At 39.1% G+C, this 16,317-nt stretch overlaps 1 protein-coding gene across 1 annotated transcript in view; it reads right to left on the bottom strand.

The window, feature by feature from the left end:
* Positions 1-6,744: 6,744 nt before the first annotated feature.
* Positions 6,745-16,317, bottom strand: part of TMEM170B (transmembrane protein 170B) — a 38,658-nt gene continuing 29,085 nt past the window's right edge. Inside the window, exon 3 of the mRNA XM_020889883.2 lies at positions 6,745-14,943. Within this exon, the coding sequence (XP_020745542.1) occupies positions 14,813-14,943 (131 nt within the window). The 3' untranslated portion in view covers positions 6,745-14,812. The remainder of the gene's footprint in view (positions 14,944-16,317) is intronic.

Below are 16,317 nucleotides of genomic sequence, written 5' to 3'. Positions count from 1 at the left end.
GACACTGGAGGCAAGGGAAGCAACACTGGAGATGAAAGCTCAGATATGAAAACCCTGCTTCAGACTGAGTGTGACTGAGCCAGAGATCTGCCTGGGGACAGCAGGTAGAACTTTTAAAAATGCTTGGGAATGCTTTCTAGAAGTCCACCGTGTCAGCTAGCGAGATTTCTCTTACGGCAGTAGACATTTTTCAGAGAATTCATGGCAATGAAACAAAGCCAAATAGGGTTTCCTAACTCAAAACTTAACAGTCTTTAAATATGTCTGTGTGAATTGTGAATCTCTAAGACAGGGACATAGGAGATAGGTTTGATCAGACTGACTTGTCCCACTGATTCTTTTCCCCAAAAGCCCCTCTGGGTGAGGACTCTTCAGCACATATTTAATACAGGTTGTTCACATTTAGTCTGACCCATGTTTCATTGTGGCTTAAAAAAGAGAGAAGCCGGGGAAGTTGTAAAGAGATTGGACCTTATTTTCCAAATTAATCCATGTATAAAAAGCCAGCATATTTATTTATCAGCTTTGGACAAAAGGATGAGCCCAGACTGGATTAGTAACAGCCAAGGTAACCATCACAGTTTTCAAGGTGTACATCATAAAACTAGAACCTCACCAAATGATTTGATACATTTCTCAGGTTGACATTTGATATGTTCCAATATTAAAAACACTGCATGCATATTTAAGAGAAACAAATTTATTTTTAGCTAGATTGTCCTCATTTCAGTTTATGGAAAAAGCCCAGCTCTAGTGACAGAACACATTTGAAGGGCTTATTTTGTTAACTTTGGGGACCTTTCTTTTGGAAAAAATCTTGTCTACTTGATCCCTCTTGATTCTCTTATCTTCTCTGCGTGGAAAGAAACCCTCTGACTCTTGACCATGTCTGCCCCCTTCTGGAGATGGTGAGTGAAGACAAGGTTTATATTGGAGTAAGAAACGCTTTAAAAATAAAGAGATATTTGCAAAGTGGGGCTTCTCTGGTGGCTCCGTGGTAAATAATCTGTCTGTAAGGCAGGATACGCGGGTTTGACCCCTGGGTCAGGAAGATCCCCTGGAGAAGGAAATGGCAACCCACTCCAGTATTCTTGCCTGGGAGATCCCATGGACGGAGGAGTCTGTTGGACTACAGTCCACGGGGTTGCAAAGAGTCAGACACAACGAATAACAACAAAACCCTAAGACTCATCAACGACAATGAATTCTTTTAGGGTTACTTGTCAGTTTCTTATCTCTGCCTCTTGTCCTTCCATAATGTTGAGCTGGTCTTTTATTTACAGGCACTGTTGTCATCTAAATTTCCATTCAAGCTCTTCATGGTCTCCCCAGTGCATTTTCAAACACCACAAACAGATCTCTGAGGTCTCGGGTGGACGTGTTTTTTCACTTGATTCTGATTCTGAGGTTAATCAGAGCACTGTTCATTTTTTCCATCTCAGCCAACAAACCTACTGCTGACACACTGCAGCCCCCGCCTGTGGACATCAAACCCTGCCTTCCGTTCCTCTGATAGCAAAACTACCCTTTCTTCTTTCGGTCTGTTTTGGTTTCAGAATATTCAGGAAGACGTACACGTTTTGCCTCGATGTGGCGACTTTCCCTGTCCAGATAGCTGGTGGTGGGCGTAAACCAGCTGAGGTGACACATGGGTCTCTGAAGGTCAAGAGGTTTGAACGATGAGAGAGATAATCTGCTCAGTTAAACGAAAACTTGGGAAACGATGAAATGTGGGGGCGCCTCTGCTGATAACGAGCGTCTGTCGGCATTGTGGTGTACACACTAATGATGAAGATGTCTGTCATTAGTAGGATACTTCGGATAGAAGAAAACAGGTTAATGCCGCAGGAAGATCTCGTGTGAACACACTGGGATCTTTCTGCATCCTTTCTCAAAAAGCCTGAAGCCAAAGCCTTGTGGCAGGAGAGTGAGCCAGTCCTGGATTACCCAGAAAGTGGTCAGTTTCCACCAGGATCCCTTCAGGCCCCCGGATCGCATGGCTACTTCAAGTCTGCTGTTGTACTGGCATTTGTCCAGACAGCTGCCCAGGCCTCATGCGAGACCTGTGCTTAACCAGGTAAATGGCTTTGATTTTTTTTTTTAAGCGCTTTTCCCTTTCCTCCAAATAAGAACAAATGGTGGGAGTAAAATGAGAGATGTGAAAATGATTTGAAAGTTGAATACCAACATTATTAAAAGGAGTACTTTATCAATAATATAGGCCTGGCACAGCTCCTCCAAATACTTGTTAAAAAGTACAACAGAAGTTATCCTTTGGATTTGAAATGTTCATCTCTTCTCACTCACCTTGCAAAAAGTCTCCAGTTTAGACAAGCTCCAAATACATCTACAGATGCACTAAAGCTTAAAACTGTAGCAGGTATGGCAAATGTCACGTTCCAGGTGTCAAACTGGTCCAGGTTTTAAAATGTCCGAGAATAACAGACCTAAACTGATGGTGTTCCATTGAAAGTTTCAGCCTGCATTTAAGGGAAGACAAAAGAAGCTAACTGATTTTCAGGTTTACTGCAGAAGATGTGGTCATAGATTAAGTCTAACATGAGGCTTCCTATGCACAAGAAGTCAGAACTAGGGAGAAGTCCCAGGTCTGATACCCTCCCACCCTGTCAACACGCACAGGGCCTTCAACAGTGTGAAATCTCTCAAAATTGGTGTTTTCTCAGCCCTACAATGTCGACCCATCTCTCTATCTTCCCTTATTTTCCACATCAAAGACAACACACGTGGGACTTCCCTGGCGGTCTAGCCATGAAGACTTTGCCTTCCAAAGCAGGGGGATATGGGTTTGATCCCTGGTCGAGGACCTAAGACCCCACATGCCTTGAGGCCAAAAAACCAAAATAAAGACATAAAACAGAAGCAATATTGTAACAAACTCAATAAAGACTTTAAAAATGGCTCATTTTTTAAAAAATCTTAAAACAACAACAACAAAGACAATACAAGTATCTTCTTGTAAGACTATCCTAGAGTCCTACCCATTGATACCAATTCCCACAAAAAAAAAAGCAAAAGGGACAGGAGGTGTGTCATTTTATGAAAATCTGTTTGGTCCTTTCTCTGGTCTCTTAAGTGCTGTCCTGATTTCCTTAACAACCTGGAATGTACGTGTGCCTCTGAGGCCGCTACAGACCACGCTGTGTCCTAAGACTTATGCTTTTCAGGTCGGACTCTGTGGAGCTGAAGAGACCAACACCATCTCTGCAGAACAACAAGCAGAGCCAAGAAGCCCACTTGCAACAAGATCATGGTGGTCGATGCCTGCAAGCAGCCAACGGGCAAGTCAAGAGCACCTTTCAGGGGTTTATGCTGACTGCTTTGGCGTTCTTATCTTGTACATATTTGGTTTTGAGAACGCAAGGAATTTGCTAACTGAGCAAGTTTATCCACTCTGTTTTCTAAGCAGGCTCTTTTCCAGAGAGATCTGTTTCTGAAAAACGCTCTCGGCAAACTTTGCTGCCAAAGCAGCACACACTTCAGTGGGACGGTTTAAACCTGAGACAAGTCCTCTCTAAAATCCCAACGTGCATGGTATGGAGACAGACTTTGAAACAGAGGTACCTGGGCTTACTATCAAAACTCACGGCACAGTCTAGAAGGACACCAACCTTCCTTGTGTGCAGGATTCATGAGAGGAGGAAGCCCCGAGGACAGGGTGTTTGCTGAGCAGCCCCTATAATAGGAGAGATTACCTCATTACTGGTGAGGAAGCTGAAAATCACAGAAGTGAACCAACCTGGCCAAGTGAAAATCCTAAATGGCAGAACAGGGATTCAAAACCAAGTTTCACAGTACAAGACTGCTTGTGATACACAGGTATATTCCTTTTATCCCAACAGGTTGACCAAGTCTGCAATTAAAAATCACTGAAGTATAGACTTTTAAAGACCATTACGTAGTGAGTTGGAGCATGAATTTATAAAAAATAGATAAATCAAGGTCCAGCTTAATGACTTGCCAAAATCATAAGTTGATGTGGTTTGCCAATTTGTAAGTGACCCCTGAACACTGCATCTTAACCTTCTTTGGAAAATTAGTGATAACCTGGAAATTCTTGGTTTTTCTTGTGTTTCATTTCCTCACATGTATCTTTATCAGAAAAACATAAATTATCTTATGGAGATGAGTCCAGAAGTATAGGCTGATTTAATTAGAGTTGGTTCATAGATAAGAATGGCCAAAAGCCAGGATAAAATGAAATAGAACTCTTACACCATCTAGTGATAAAATTCTCTCTTTGCAGGAAAACCAACTAATGTATTTCCATTTATAAATGAACCCCCAGAACTCTAAGCCTGAAGAGTACTCATAAAATTGGCCAAAAAAAAATGATAACAATGAATTGTTGTTTAGTCACTAAGTCGTGTCCGACTCTTTTGCGACCTCATGGACTGTATCCTGCCAGGCTCCTCTGTCCATGGGATTCTCCAGACAAGAATACTGGAGTGGGTTGCCATTTCCTTCTCCAGGGGATCTTCTGGACCCAGGGATCAAGCCGGCATGTCCTGCATTGACAGGTGAATTCTTTACCACTTGAGCCATCAGGGAAGCCTCAATAACAAAGAATATAGAAAATTAAAAGTAGATAAACAGGAATAGTAAAATGGGACAGATTATTCTGTTAAGATTCTGCTGGAAGCTGGATGTAAACTCCAGTTCTACTCCTCAAATCTGCCATAGGTCCTGTTTACCTTTTTCTTTACACCCTAAAACTTTAGGTACTATTTTATGAATTAACAAAGGTTCAACTTAAAAGGTGGCTCTAGTGGTAAAGAATCTGCCTGCCAGTGCAGGAGATGCAAGAGGTGGAGGTTCAGTCCCTGGGCCGGGAAGATCCCCTGGAGAAGGAAATGGCAACCCACTCCAGTACTCTTGCCTGGAAAATCCCATGGACAGAGGAGCCTGGCCGGCTACAGGCCACGGGGTCGCAGAGAGTCGGGCATGCCTGAGTGACTGGGCATACATACAACTTCAAAACACAGATGACCTAAGTGTGCCCTTGGTTAAGTCTGAGACATTCTTCCTCCACAAAAACTCATTCTCCACCAGAAAACAAGCTCAGGATCTCCCTGGTGGTCCAGTGGCTAAGATCCTGCCTGCCAATGAGGGGAACACGTGTTGACCCCCGTCCGGGAAGATGCCACAAGCCACAGGGCAACTACGCCTGCGTGCCACTACCGCTGAGCAGGCCTGATGCCGCTCCTGCTCACGCTCCGTCTGCACCAGAGAAGCCGCCGCAATGAAGAGGTGCCCCGACTCCCTGCAACTAGAGAAAGCAAGGCCTGTGTGCCGAACCGAAGACCCGGCACAGCCAAAAATAGAAACTTTTTTTTTTAAAGGAAGAAAGAAAACAAGCTCTGTTTAAGAACTGAGTATCTTTCTTCTAGATTACCTTCCCCTCTGGTCTCATTCTATATAGGTGGCAACAGATACGAAATCCAATGCTTTCTTTCGATGCTCAGTAAATATCAAGATACCCAAAGACAGATTTCCTTCTACAAAAATACTATAAAAATCTTACTTCAAGAGCCCAAAAGAATAAAATCAAAAGGGAAAATTTTAATCTCAAGATTTTTATTTTAAGGACTTTTTTAAGACTCATGGTCAGGAAGGAAAATATATTTAATAATTTTATAAATCTTACGGTTGAATGAAAAAGTCACCTAGAAAAAAGAAAATACATTTTAATGAAGCAATACATGAAATAAGTCAGTATATGTGGGGAAAAAAGTTTACTTCCACTTTCTTTGCACTATTTTTAAAGTTAATCAAGTTTTCACACTAGCAGGGTTTGTTAACAATTACAGTGACTGGCTTTGTTGGCCCCAATCTCTTCTTAGGCTGGAGATTAGTGGAACCCTAACTGGGTAACTAGTACCATGCCTTAGGAATCCCTAACAAAAATTCAAAATATGCCTAGATTTGGCAATACAAATCCTGAGGGTGATTTTTCAAATCCCCATAATGCCATCTGGTCTTTGTCTTATCTCATTACAGGGCTTCCCTGGTGGCTGTTGGTTAAGAATCCGCCTGCAGTGCAGGAGAGCCCAGTTCGATCCCTGGGTTGGGAAGATCCCCTGGAGAAGGGAACGGCTTACCCACTCCAGTGTTCGGGCCTGGAGAATCCCACGGACTGTGTAGCCCAAGGGGCTGCAAAGAGTCGGACAGGACTGAGCGACTGACCCATCTCATTACAGGCTCCCTGATGCTTTGCAGAAACCAGCGCAGCACAGTGGGGGGAACATATAGGTAATAAGAAAAGCCCACCTCAGCATTAGCAGCTGTGTGACCTTGAGAAGCTGCTCACCCTCTCTGAACCTCAAATGCTTCACTCATAAAGTGAAGGATTACCTTCAGAATTCTTAGTAATCCCCTTAACCTGAAATAAGTGTTAAAGAATGCCTATGAGGTGTCTAACAGACTAAGTACTCAGTAAAGGGTAGTCATTTATTAATAAAAGTGACAACGGGCTCTTTAAAACAGTGATTCTTAGGAGCAGATGCTTATGTGGCCTAGCACTGCCCTCCGTAAAACTGTGAACTAGGCCAGGTTTGTCTCTGAAACGTGATTTGACTTGTCAGTGCCATCTTCCAAATCCGGTGTATGACCTGGAAACCAGAAAACCTGACCAAAGGGTAAAAGGAGACACTTCGCCTGGTGTCAGGTGTCAGCCTGCAAGGAGTGGGTTGAAAGGGTGCATGTCATAAAGAGTCACACAGCCCATAAAGCTTTTAAAGACAGGTTTATTTATATATAAGTGCATGAAATTGAATACAGAAACTTTATTAAAATACCGTATATTACAAATTTTAACCCAGTAAGTTCTGTGTGATGACATTTAAGTGCTGGATTCGCTTTTAACAGTTGTTCTGTGTGTATCAGTAAAGAGTTCACCCTGTATATTACAAAGAGGAGACACACGTATGGACCTCAGAAATGGTCCTGAGATTAGACAGTGTATGATGTTAATTGTGCATCTTTTCTTTAAAGCAATGAATTGGAACCTAGACCTTGTCTTTGCAGACCAACGTTCTGTAAATCAAAAATAACTTGCATATATTTATTGCTGCCCTTTGAAGAAAATGAGTGGTGGAAAATAATTTAAAATAAAGATCAACATTTCTATGCTTACCACAATTAAACCTGATGCTTACTACAATTAAAATTCACTGCAAAGTTGATGTTCTCCGGGAAAGTATACTATATACACCATGAGATTTGTACATGAGTTGGAAATAAAAAATTGCTTATATAAAATTAAAAATCAATAGTATACAATATTTACAGCTTGTTAGGTATTATAAATAAACATACTTTTTTAAATAACCCTTCAAAATTAAACTATTATGTAAACATGCAAGACACATACTCATATGGTGTAGTTTACAGTCTTAACAGAAGGGGGGAAACTGTGTTCACATAATGTAGGCTACTTCATCACATACACCTTTGTTTTTGTGCATTACCCCTCCAAGGTTTCTTCTTCCTGTCTTTAAGTTTCACAGTACATTAAGTATTTCTAGAGTAAAAAACAAAAAGTCCCTGATGGTAAACATATTCCTAAAAGTGACATGAAGTGTCTGCCTTTGAACTACAATATGAAGCTGACACTGTTCACACTAGCATCTCTAGTTCACAACAAAACCAAGTTTTAACATTCCACATTTAACTGTCTTGACTACATTTTCTCCCATTTCAAACTTACTTGGAAAGAGAAAAAAAACAAACACCACACATCATGATAATGTAATGAAAGCAGTTGTCATCTGTCAAGAATGAAATAACTGACTTTTTACTAAACCACAAGGAGTTAATTCAATTACATCCTTCCTCAGCTCTGAATTCCCAGCAACAGGCATACCAATCCTGAATTCTGCTAAATTCACTTTGCGAAAGTATCTTAACTTCCAAGGCACTAAGGCATCATTTAGCTTTTAAAAACTGCACTGTGGTTTACTAAATGATTCATCAGTGGTCTGAGCGTTAACACAATTTGCAAGTGAGTTTGTAATACCTATCAGGCAAACTATATATTTGCTATGTAAATAACATTTTAGCTGATTGAGATACAGTTGATCTCCTTGTTCTAGAATTACCAGAGTCAAGAGTTAATACTTCATGGTAGAATCCTATGAATTTTAACATAGTTAATTAAATGACTAAAATGAAAAATAATGAGGAATTTTATACTGTTCATCTAAATATGCAGAGCTTGTGTGTGTGTGTATGTGTGTGTTTGGGAGACAGCCAGAACTTTTAAAATTCCTCCACTGTAAATGCATGTGATATCATGAATACTAAGTGTCAACAATCAGACTATCAACTCATCCAGTATTGAAAGTAAATAATTTTTGATTATAATTCAAACAAATGCCTCTCTTTTACCTTCTATGGAGAAAACTTTAAAATGTTCCTACCCAAAGATAGTGATGATGTATAAATACGTTGAAGACAAAGGAAACTTCTCACCACCAACAGTACTATCAAGTTACCATTCATTTATACAGGGCTATAAAAAAGTGATGATTTTTAGAAATTACCAAGATGTAATACGTTCAGAAGAAAGAGTGTTATAGTTATGGTGATTATACATTATAGTTCCTCTTCCTATGTATGTATGTCGCACTGCTTTCCAGCTTCAGTGACATACTTAAACGCAGTCCCCAAAAGAGGACAGTCACGTCCCCACTGAGCGGAAATATATATTGTTACAGGACACAGTCCTGAAAAAAAGAAAACTCGTAGGAGGTCCATGCTCTCTTGACTTGCTTATAGTATTTAATTTTCAGCAAGATTACAGCTGCATAACCATAAGGTGTTGAGAACATTCTCTTCTAAACCAGCACTTCTGATCCTATCAACAAACTGTACATATGTTTAAACTATCCCATATGACATCTGTACGGAAGAAGGAGGAGTATTTTTTTTTTTAAACTGCTAAATTAGTTCTCAAAAATCAAGACAGGGTTATTATGAAAGCTCAACATACGTGCAATGAACGTAAAGAACGTGAAAGCAAGGCCCCTGTGCTCAGGGGAGGAGGTGGTTACACCTCAGTGCACCGAGAAATTCGGGTGTTTCTACTAATCTAATGACGTATGAACCAGTTTACCTCCACATTTACGGAAAATACTGTATATATTAAGCATTACTTTCCCTAAGCAAATTCATAGATAAATTTTTAGAGGACAAGCTTCAGCGACCTCCTCAAAAACACTGTGTTGCCTACACTGAACAGAGATCTTTGAGTGAGTGGGGCAAACCGACCACCACACGCACAAAATTATAAAACGATTTCGAATGCTTTGTGGCAAGTTTCGTCTCACATATAAAGAAATACCACATTTTGCAAACAAGCAGTAAACATACTCACACAGTGTCATCTGTAGTCCTAACAGAAGGGGAAACTGTGTTCACATAATGCAGCGTGTTTTGTCAATTGTGTCTGTGTTTTTGTGCATTACCCCTCCAACCTTTCTTCCCATCTTTAAACTTCCCCCTGCTATAAATACTACTACATGTTTGAAATTTTTTATAATTTTTTAATCAAATAATGTCCTTTTTATGCTGTAGAGTCTTCCTCCCCAGTGTTATAAAAAGGACAGGAAAAGGGAAATTGCTAGTCAATTGCAACCACTGAGATTCTCACCCTTGAAACCATTTACCCAGTTACCCAAGTGTTGCCAAACTTCTCTGCAATCTAGAGAATTTTTTCAGTAACTTTCCACATTCTTCACATCTTAAAAACAAATAGCGACTCTTTGAAGAATTCTAAGACTTTTTGAGAGAAACGTTTGTCACAAGAGTCAAGTGGCTTGAGAATGTTTCAGAAAGTCCTCAACATCTTATTATTTCTTGAATTATAAAATGCACATAAATTTAAAAGTATTACCTTTTAAGTTAAAAACAAACAAACAAGCAGGGCTTAAGCACCTTTGCTCCAGGGGAGGAGGGACGTGGTAGACACGACTGCCCAGTTCTGTTCTATAGGCTGGGGTGGCAGAAGAGAGGTGAATGCGGGGGTCGGGGGGAACCTCCCCACCCCTAAAACGAGCAGAGTAAGCAGCATGCAGTGGAGATTCAGTGAATATTGGCTGAGTAAATCCGAAAGACGCAAGCTGGAGAAAATAAGGGGTAAGTCCTGGCCACTTACCACTTTTCCCGTTTTAACTAGTAATACCCACAGCCTGATACTGATTCCTGCTTGCCCTGGCCATTTCTATCACCACCAGCCCCCAGAAGTGCCCTTGGAAAAATATCTGATTTTTTTTTTTTTAAAAAAAAGAGGTTGAAAGTAGGTAAAGAAAGCAACATAAGAGAATTTTGTTTGTTTGTTTCCTTCTTAAAATACATGTAAGGTAAATGTGGAAATGAAAGACAATAGATGAATCTTACAAAACAATGTATTTACTTGGTATTGCAAAGTTTAATTTAAAAATTAAAATGACTACCTACTGATCATTTCCTATTAAATACTGAGTATTTTCTTAGTATCCACAAGAGACTGATTCCAGGACCCCCATGGGTACCAACCTTTGAGGATGCTCAAGGTCCTTATGGAAAATGGTGCAGTACTTGCATTTAACCCACATATACCCTCCCATATACTTTCAGTCATCTCTTGATCACTTATACCACCTTACACAACATAAATGCTGTGTAAATGGTGTGAACGCTATGTAAATGTTCTGTGAATTGTTGCCTGTGGGGAGCACTTTGCTTTTTGGGGCTTTCTTGATTTTCTTTCCAAATATTTCCACCCAAGGTTGGCTGAATCCCTGAATGTGGAACCACAGATATGGAGGGCAAACTATACATTGCCACCATAAACAAAAGGTCAACAAGTGAGAGGTCCTGGATTCAAATCTGTGTTACTGGTGTGGGTCCCAGTGTTCTCCTTGCTATGCCCCGGCAGTGGGATCGTGGTTTCCCAAATTCCATTTGGTGAATGAGAAAAGTCAGAACTGGGGGAGGGGGCGGGCTGGGGGAAAAGGACTTAAACTCTCCTCTCGACTAGAAACAGGATGTTCTCCCAACCGTTTAGGATTTAAATCAGCTCTTGGTGGACTCAAGGGCGGGGATCCCATTGTGGGGCATCCTTGTGCTTACTACAGAAAATACCAGGCTCAGCACTTTGTATATGTTAGATCCACCAAAAATGCTTACAAACTTGAGTTCTTGGTATGTAAGTGCCAGCCTGGGCACCCTGACGTGGCAACTCCATTCTCCCCATCTTTATTACAGGTTCTCTAGAGACGTTTTCCAAGAACATTTTTTTAAACTTGTTCTTGTTCCTCATACCACAAATAGGATATACAGGGTAGCTCATTTCTTTATTTCTCACTTAAAGTACAAACAAAATCTTCACATTTTGGGAGGATGGTGTAAACACATGCTGCAAATACCAAGAAAGCACACTGGGTTACAAACTGTAAACCTGTTCGGTAAACACAAAGATCTAAAGTAAGAATAATTAACCAGTGTGAACACTGAATATGGCCAAAGTCTAGGACTCACGTTATTCTAGACAACCAGTGGAACTGTCCAGGGGGGACTGCTGGCACCTTCCTCATTTCAAGGTTTTAAGCATTCCTTGTAGCTCAGATGAGGCACCCTAACTCTGATCTATGGACATTTCTCACCAGTGTGTTAACTAATTAATGATTAGCTTGGGCAGACAGGAGTCTCTTTCTCGAGGAACTGACTTACTGTCAGCCGTATTTTATTAGCATTCCTTAAGATAAAGATGTATAAACTGCCAAGGCTCTCACCCCCGCCCTTCCCTCTTGCATTTACCAAACAAAAAAAAATATTACTGCTAAATCACATACAAATTTTAAGAATAACTCAAATTTTTCAATAAGGGCTTTTGTTATATCACAAACAAGGATCTCTAGCACTAAGAAACCAAGAAAAATTTCCCCCAATTAAAAAATCTCAAACTTCCTCAAATCTGTTTAAAAGATCATTCAACTGAGCAAATACATCAAATTCTCCATTACATCAAAGTGTTCACTGAACAAAAGCTTTCCAATTAGACTCTATTCATATACAGCAGCTTTACATATATGTGTGTGTAAAATGACATACATGTGTGTAGATATATATCATTAAATGTTTTCTTTGCCTCTATAAGAAAACCATTGACCTTTTTAAAAAAAATCTCATCATAGAAACAGCTATTAAAACATTTCATCCATTCACACTATCAGCTGCATTTCACAACATTAGAAGAGTTAACAGGTGCACAAAATTCCAATGAAAGTAACTAAAAACAATGGAAGAAACCAGAAATCCCCCCAAAGTTAAAAGCACAGGTGTAGGCACACACGCACACATGGCTCATAATATAAAGCAACTTGATAATGAGATAATTGCAGGACACTCAGATCCACCTTCTCATACTTCCATCCGAGAGCAAAAACAGGAGTTTAAATCTCTTTGGTCCATGCAGCCATATACTTAACATGTCCGAGTTATTTTCTGGCTAATCTCAGATTCTGAACCATGTGCCCCAGTTACCTTACCATGGTAACTTTCTGAAAACATAAACTAATCATGTGTTAAAATAAATATTCATTTCTGTAGATCTCAATGTCAACACATTATTGATAATTTCTCCCCAAGAATATGAACAGTTTAAGTTACTAACAGAATAACCAAAGTAAAGGAAGAAAGTGATTCAAATCCAACAGAAAAGGAAAAGTCAAGTTGACTTGGGAGATTTAGACCTAAATTTAAGAAAACATCAGGAATATAAAGAACATGTGAAACTAATTTCAGGCTGAACATAATAAAAAGAATCCATTTTAAGATTTACTTTAAAGATTTTTAAGAATGCATAGTTGCTTCTTGGCTTCTTTAAAACAGATTTCCAAACCACAGTGTTATTAAAACTACCCCGCCCCAAACTGGCTTCCATACTGCAAAAATACCCCCAACACATCATCGAGTTGTTGGCAGAGAAAAGGTGTCGTGGGTAACAAAGGTCTTAAATTTGAATGGGACCTAGTAGAAACTTACTTGTTACCAAGTTAGATTATAAAAGAGTGAGGCTAGAGTATGGAGATTATCTTTTGGATTGTCCATAACTTCATATTTTCTGCAATTGGCTCTTCTTTTGAATTAACATATATATATAATTGTGGGCTTCTCTGGTGGCTCAGTGGTAAAGAATCTGCCTGCCAATGCAGGAGATGTGGGTTCAATCCCTGGGTCAGGAAGATCTCCTGGAGAAGGAAGTGGCTACCCACTCCAGTATTCTTGCCTGGAGAATCCCATGGACAGAGGAGCCTGAGAGGGGCTACAGTCTATGGGGTCGCAAAGAGTCAGACGTGATTAGCAACTAAACAACAATGTATAATTGTATCTAATATTCAAAAAAAGTCTCAATAGGAGACAAATTCAACCAGTTTCTATGCTTCCCTTACTTCTTATACTCTTAAATACAATTACATATTGCCAAAATCTCTTAAAATGTTTTATACTAATGATTTTTTTCATTCTAATAAATGTCATTGTAGATGCTAGTAAATTTAAATAACAGAATAAAACAAGAGTTGAAAAACTGAAATGAATCACTTAATATATGTTCAACACTGTACTGATATGCTGAGAATAACTGCCAAATTTTAAATTTACTATATTCCCCAATTTTTACTTAGAGAAATTATGATGCTACCACACAGACAAAATAAGATCATTTATTATTCTTCCTATATGACTTGTTTCTTAACTACAAGTGAGGCTTCTTGTTTTCACAGCCTAGTTTAGGCCACTCTTTATATATATTTGATACTGCAGGATGAAAGACTGCTTACGTTTTGCCAAAAATCAAGATATATGCAACAAGTAATATAATCCCACTGAGATACTAGTTGTAAAGATGTTTTCTCCATGAGACACATGGCAGAAACTTTCTTCAGAAGGGTCAAGAATAGGATGTGCATTTCAGACTTCTTTTCCTACAAAATTTATAAGAAAATTTTCAAATTAAATTTTCATGACACACAAACTACAGTCAACAGGTGTGACCCAAAAAGTTTTTAAATTCATAGCAACAGAATGTTTATGTATGAGGAGAACTATTAAAGAGTGTTATTTGAGTGAGTGAAAAGGATGCACCCTATAGATCTACTTTGAATCCTTAGAAGAGTCTAGCAGTTTCCCATTCAGTATTATTTTCCACATAAAGTAAATAACAATAAATAGCTAATTTATATGAAAGCCCTAAATCCCAGAAACGTTTAACATTAAAAATCAGATAATTTGTCTCATAATAAATGATTTTATATTCAGCACTCATACGGGATTTAGCATTACAAAACAAAATTTCTCACTACATCACCTGAATTCATGTCAAATATGTTCACAGCACTCATCTACAGCTACACTTGCAAATTTCACATGATCAATGTTAAAAAAAAAAGAAAAAAGAAAAGAGTTTGGCACATGTATCAATTCTTCAAAACGTCCCTGTAACTTAACACAACACTGTTAAGAATGATGATTCAACACCAGTGTTAACCTGATTGGCAGCTAAACAAGGTGCTTTTTCTTGTAGCTTCGCGTAGCAATGCGCCTTGCCCGGGACGGAGGCACGTAAGGTGCGGTGCGGTAGTGCAATCATTGAACACCAGAGGGCGACCTTCCCACACGGCCCGAGGCCTGTGTTTTGACCTGCTCCTTCCTCGTCCTGGTACGATCTCCTGCCCACTCGCTAACGATGCCGTTTTCAGAGAATCTGTACGTCTGTTTCCTTATGTGAAGTGAAGACATTCCCACAGAAACCTCAGAGTGTGGCGAGGATCCTTGAGAAGGAGATGATGAGCGTCAGGACTGTCTGTCCGACGCCCCACACCAGGGCTTCCAAGGGGGCCATGTTCTTCCCGGCCACGCGGTAAATGCCGGCCACGGCGGCACCTGGGGAGAGAGGAGAGACGACACGTTCACTCCGGAGGCACGCTGCGGGGCTGCCCCCGGCCTCGCTTCCCGTGGGCCAAACACCAAGTCACCAGGCATCCTCACTTTATCGTTTTCTAGGAAAGAGTTTCCATGTAACTGGTTACAAGTTACACCATACCATAGCACATTCACCCACAAAACCGAACAGGCTTTTCAATTCCTCTGCAAAACACATATTTATGGTATACGCTGCTTACTTGACACAAGGTATGTTCATTTAAAAAAAAATGAATCATTCATTACTGTAATCTTTCATCTGGGTGTTGACTCAGTCAGATCCCATCAGCACTTTTAAAAACATATGACACAATATATTGATAATTATAAATAATAATACAGAAAAACCACACAATTTAATACAATTTCTAAATTACTCAAGAAAAAGTTAATATTAAATAAATTTTCATTTCTTTCAGTAAAATGAATTCTTAAATATCATAAAAAATATCAGAATTTTGAATAATGCATAATCTACCATATAAAATGGTTTAAGTATTTGAATAAAACTGTAAAGTTATCTGGAGACCAGTATTTTGACATCTAAAAGTGGAAGATGAACCTGACACCTGTTCTAGGTGTTCTGATATCTAAAAAATCAGGCATTTCTGAGAACAAGAGAATCCTGGGTGCCTTAGAGCCCTGAGGCTGTGGTCACCCCTTTTATCTTGTTGCTATAGTATATATAATGGGATCTAAGAGTCTGACTTTAAAAGTACACTCAGAAATCATAAAAGGACAAAATATTTAAACTACGGTTATGGCATTTAACAGGTTGAGAAGGCCTTAAAACTTTTGTCCAGAAAAAACTGTCTGTCTATTCCCAGAATGGTCAAACAAAAGGAAGGAAGAACAGAAATGTTATAATGAAGACACTTGAATTACAATCATTTGAGATAGAAATCTACTCACAAAAATCAGCTAAGAATTAATTCCATAGTTCATCTAAATATTCCAAATAAAAATTATTATACTCCTCTATAGAAGATGCAAATAGGAAAAGCAAATTATTAATTTAAGCCAGGGCTTTCATATACAATTTTAAAGAAATTAAAATGTATAGTATATTTATAGTATATATATAACTTGTCAGAAAATTTACAAATACAATCTTAAATATCATACCACTCCTGAGTATTATTACTTAATTTAAAGATGAAAAAAAGAGAGGCTCAGAGAGTTTTAGTTACTAGTCCAAGAAATACAGTTAAGTACAGAGCTGGAATTTCAATCCAGATTAGTCTGGCTATAAATCTCCAAATCATTCTATCATTTTACATTTATACCAAGTGAAGAAATAGAATAAGAAATTCAGAAAACACTAAAGTAACTGAT

The sequence above is a fragment of the Odocoileus virginianus genome, chromosome 27 (genome assembly GCF_023699985.2).
Source record: "Odocoileus virginianus isolate 20LAN1187 ecotype Illinois chromosome 27, Ovbor_1.2, whole genome shotgun sequence".
NCBI lineage: Eukaryota > Metazoa > Chordata > Mammalia > Artiodactyla > Cervidae > Odocoileus > Odocoileus virginianus.
This window is presented reverse-complemented; position numbering and strand designations above follow the sequence as displayed.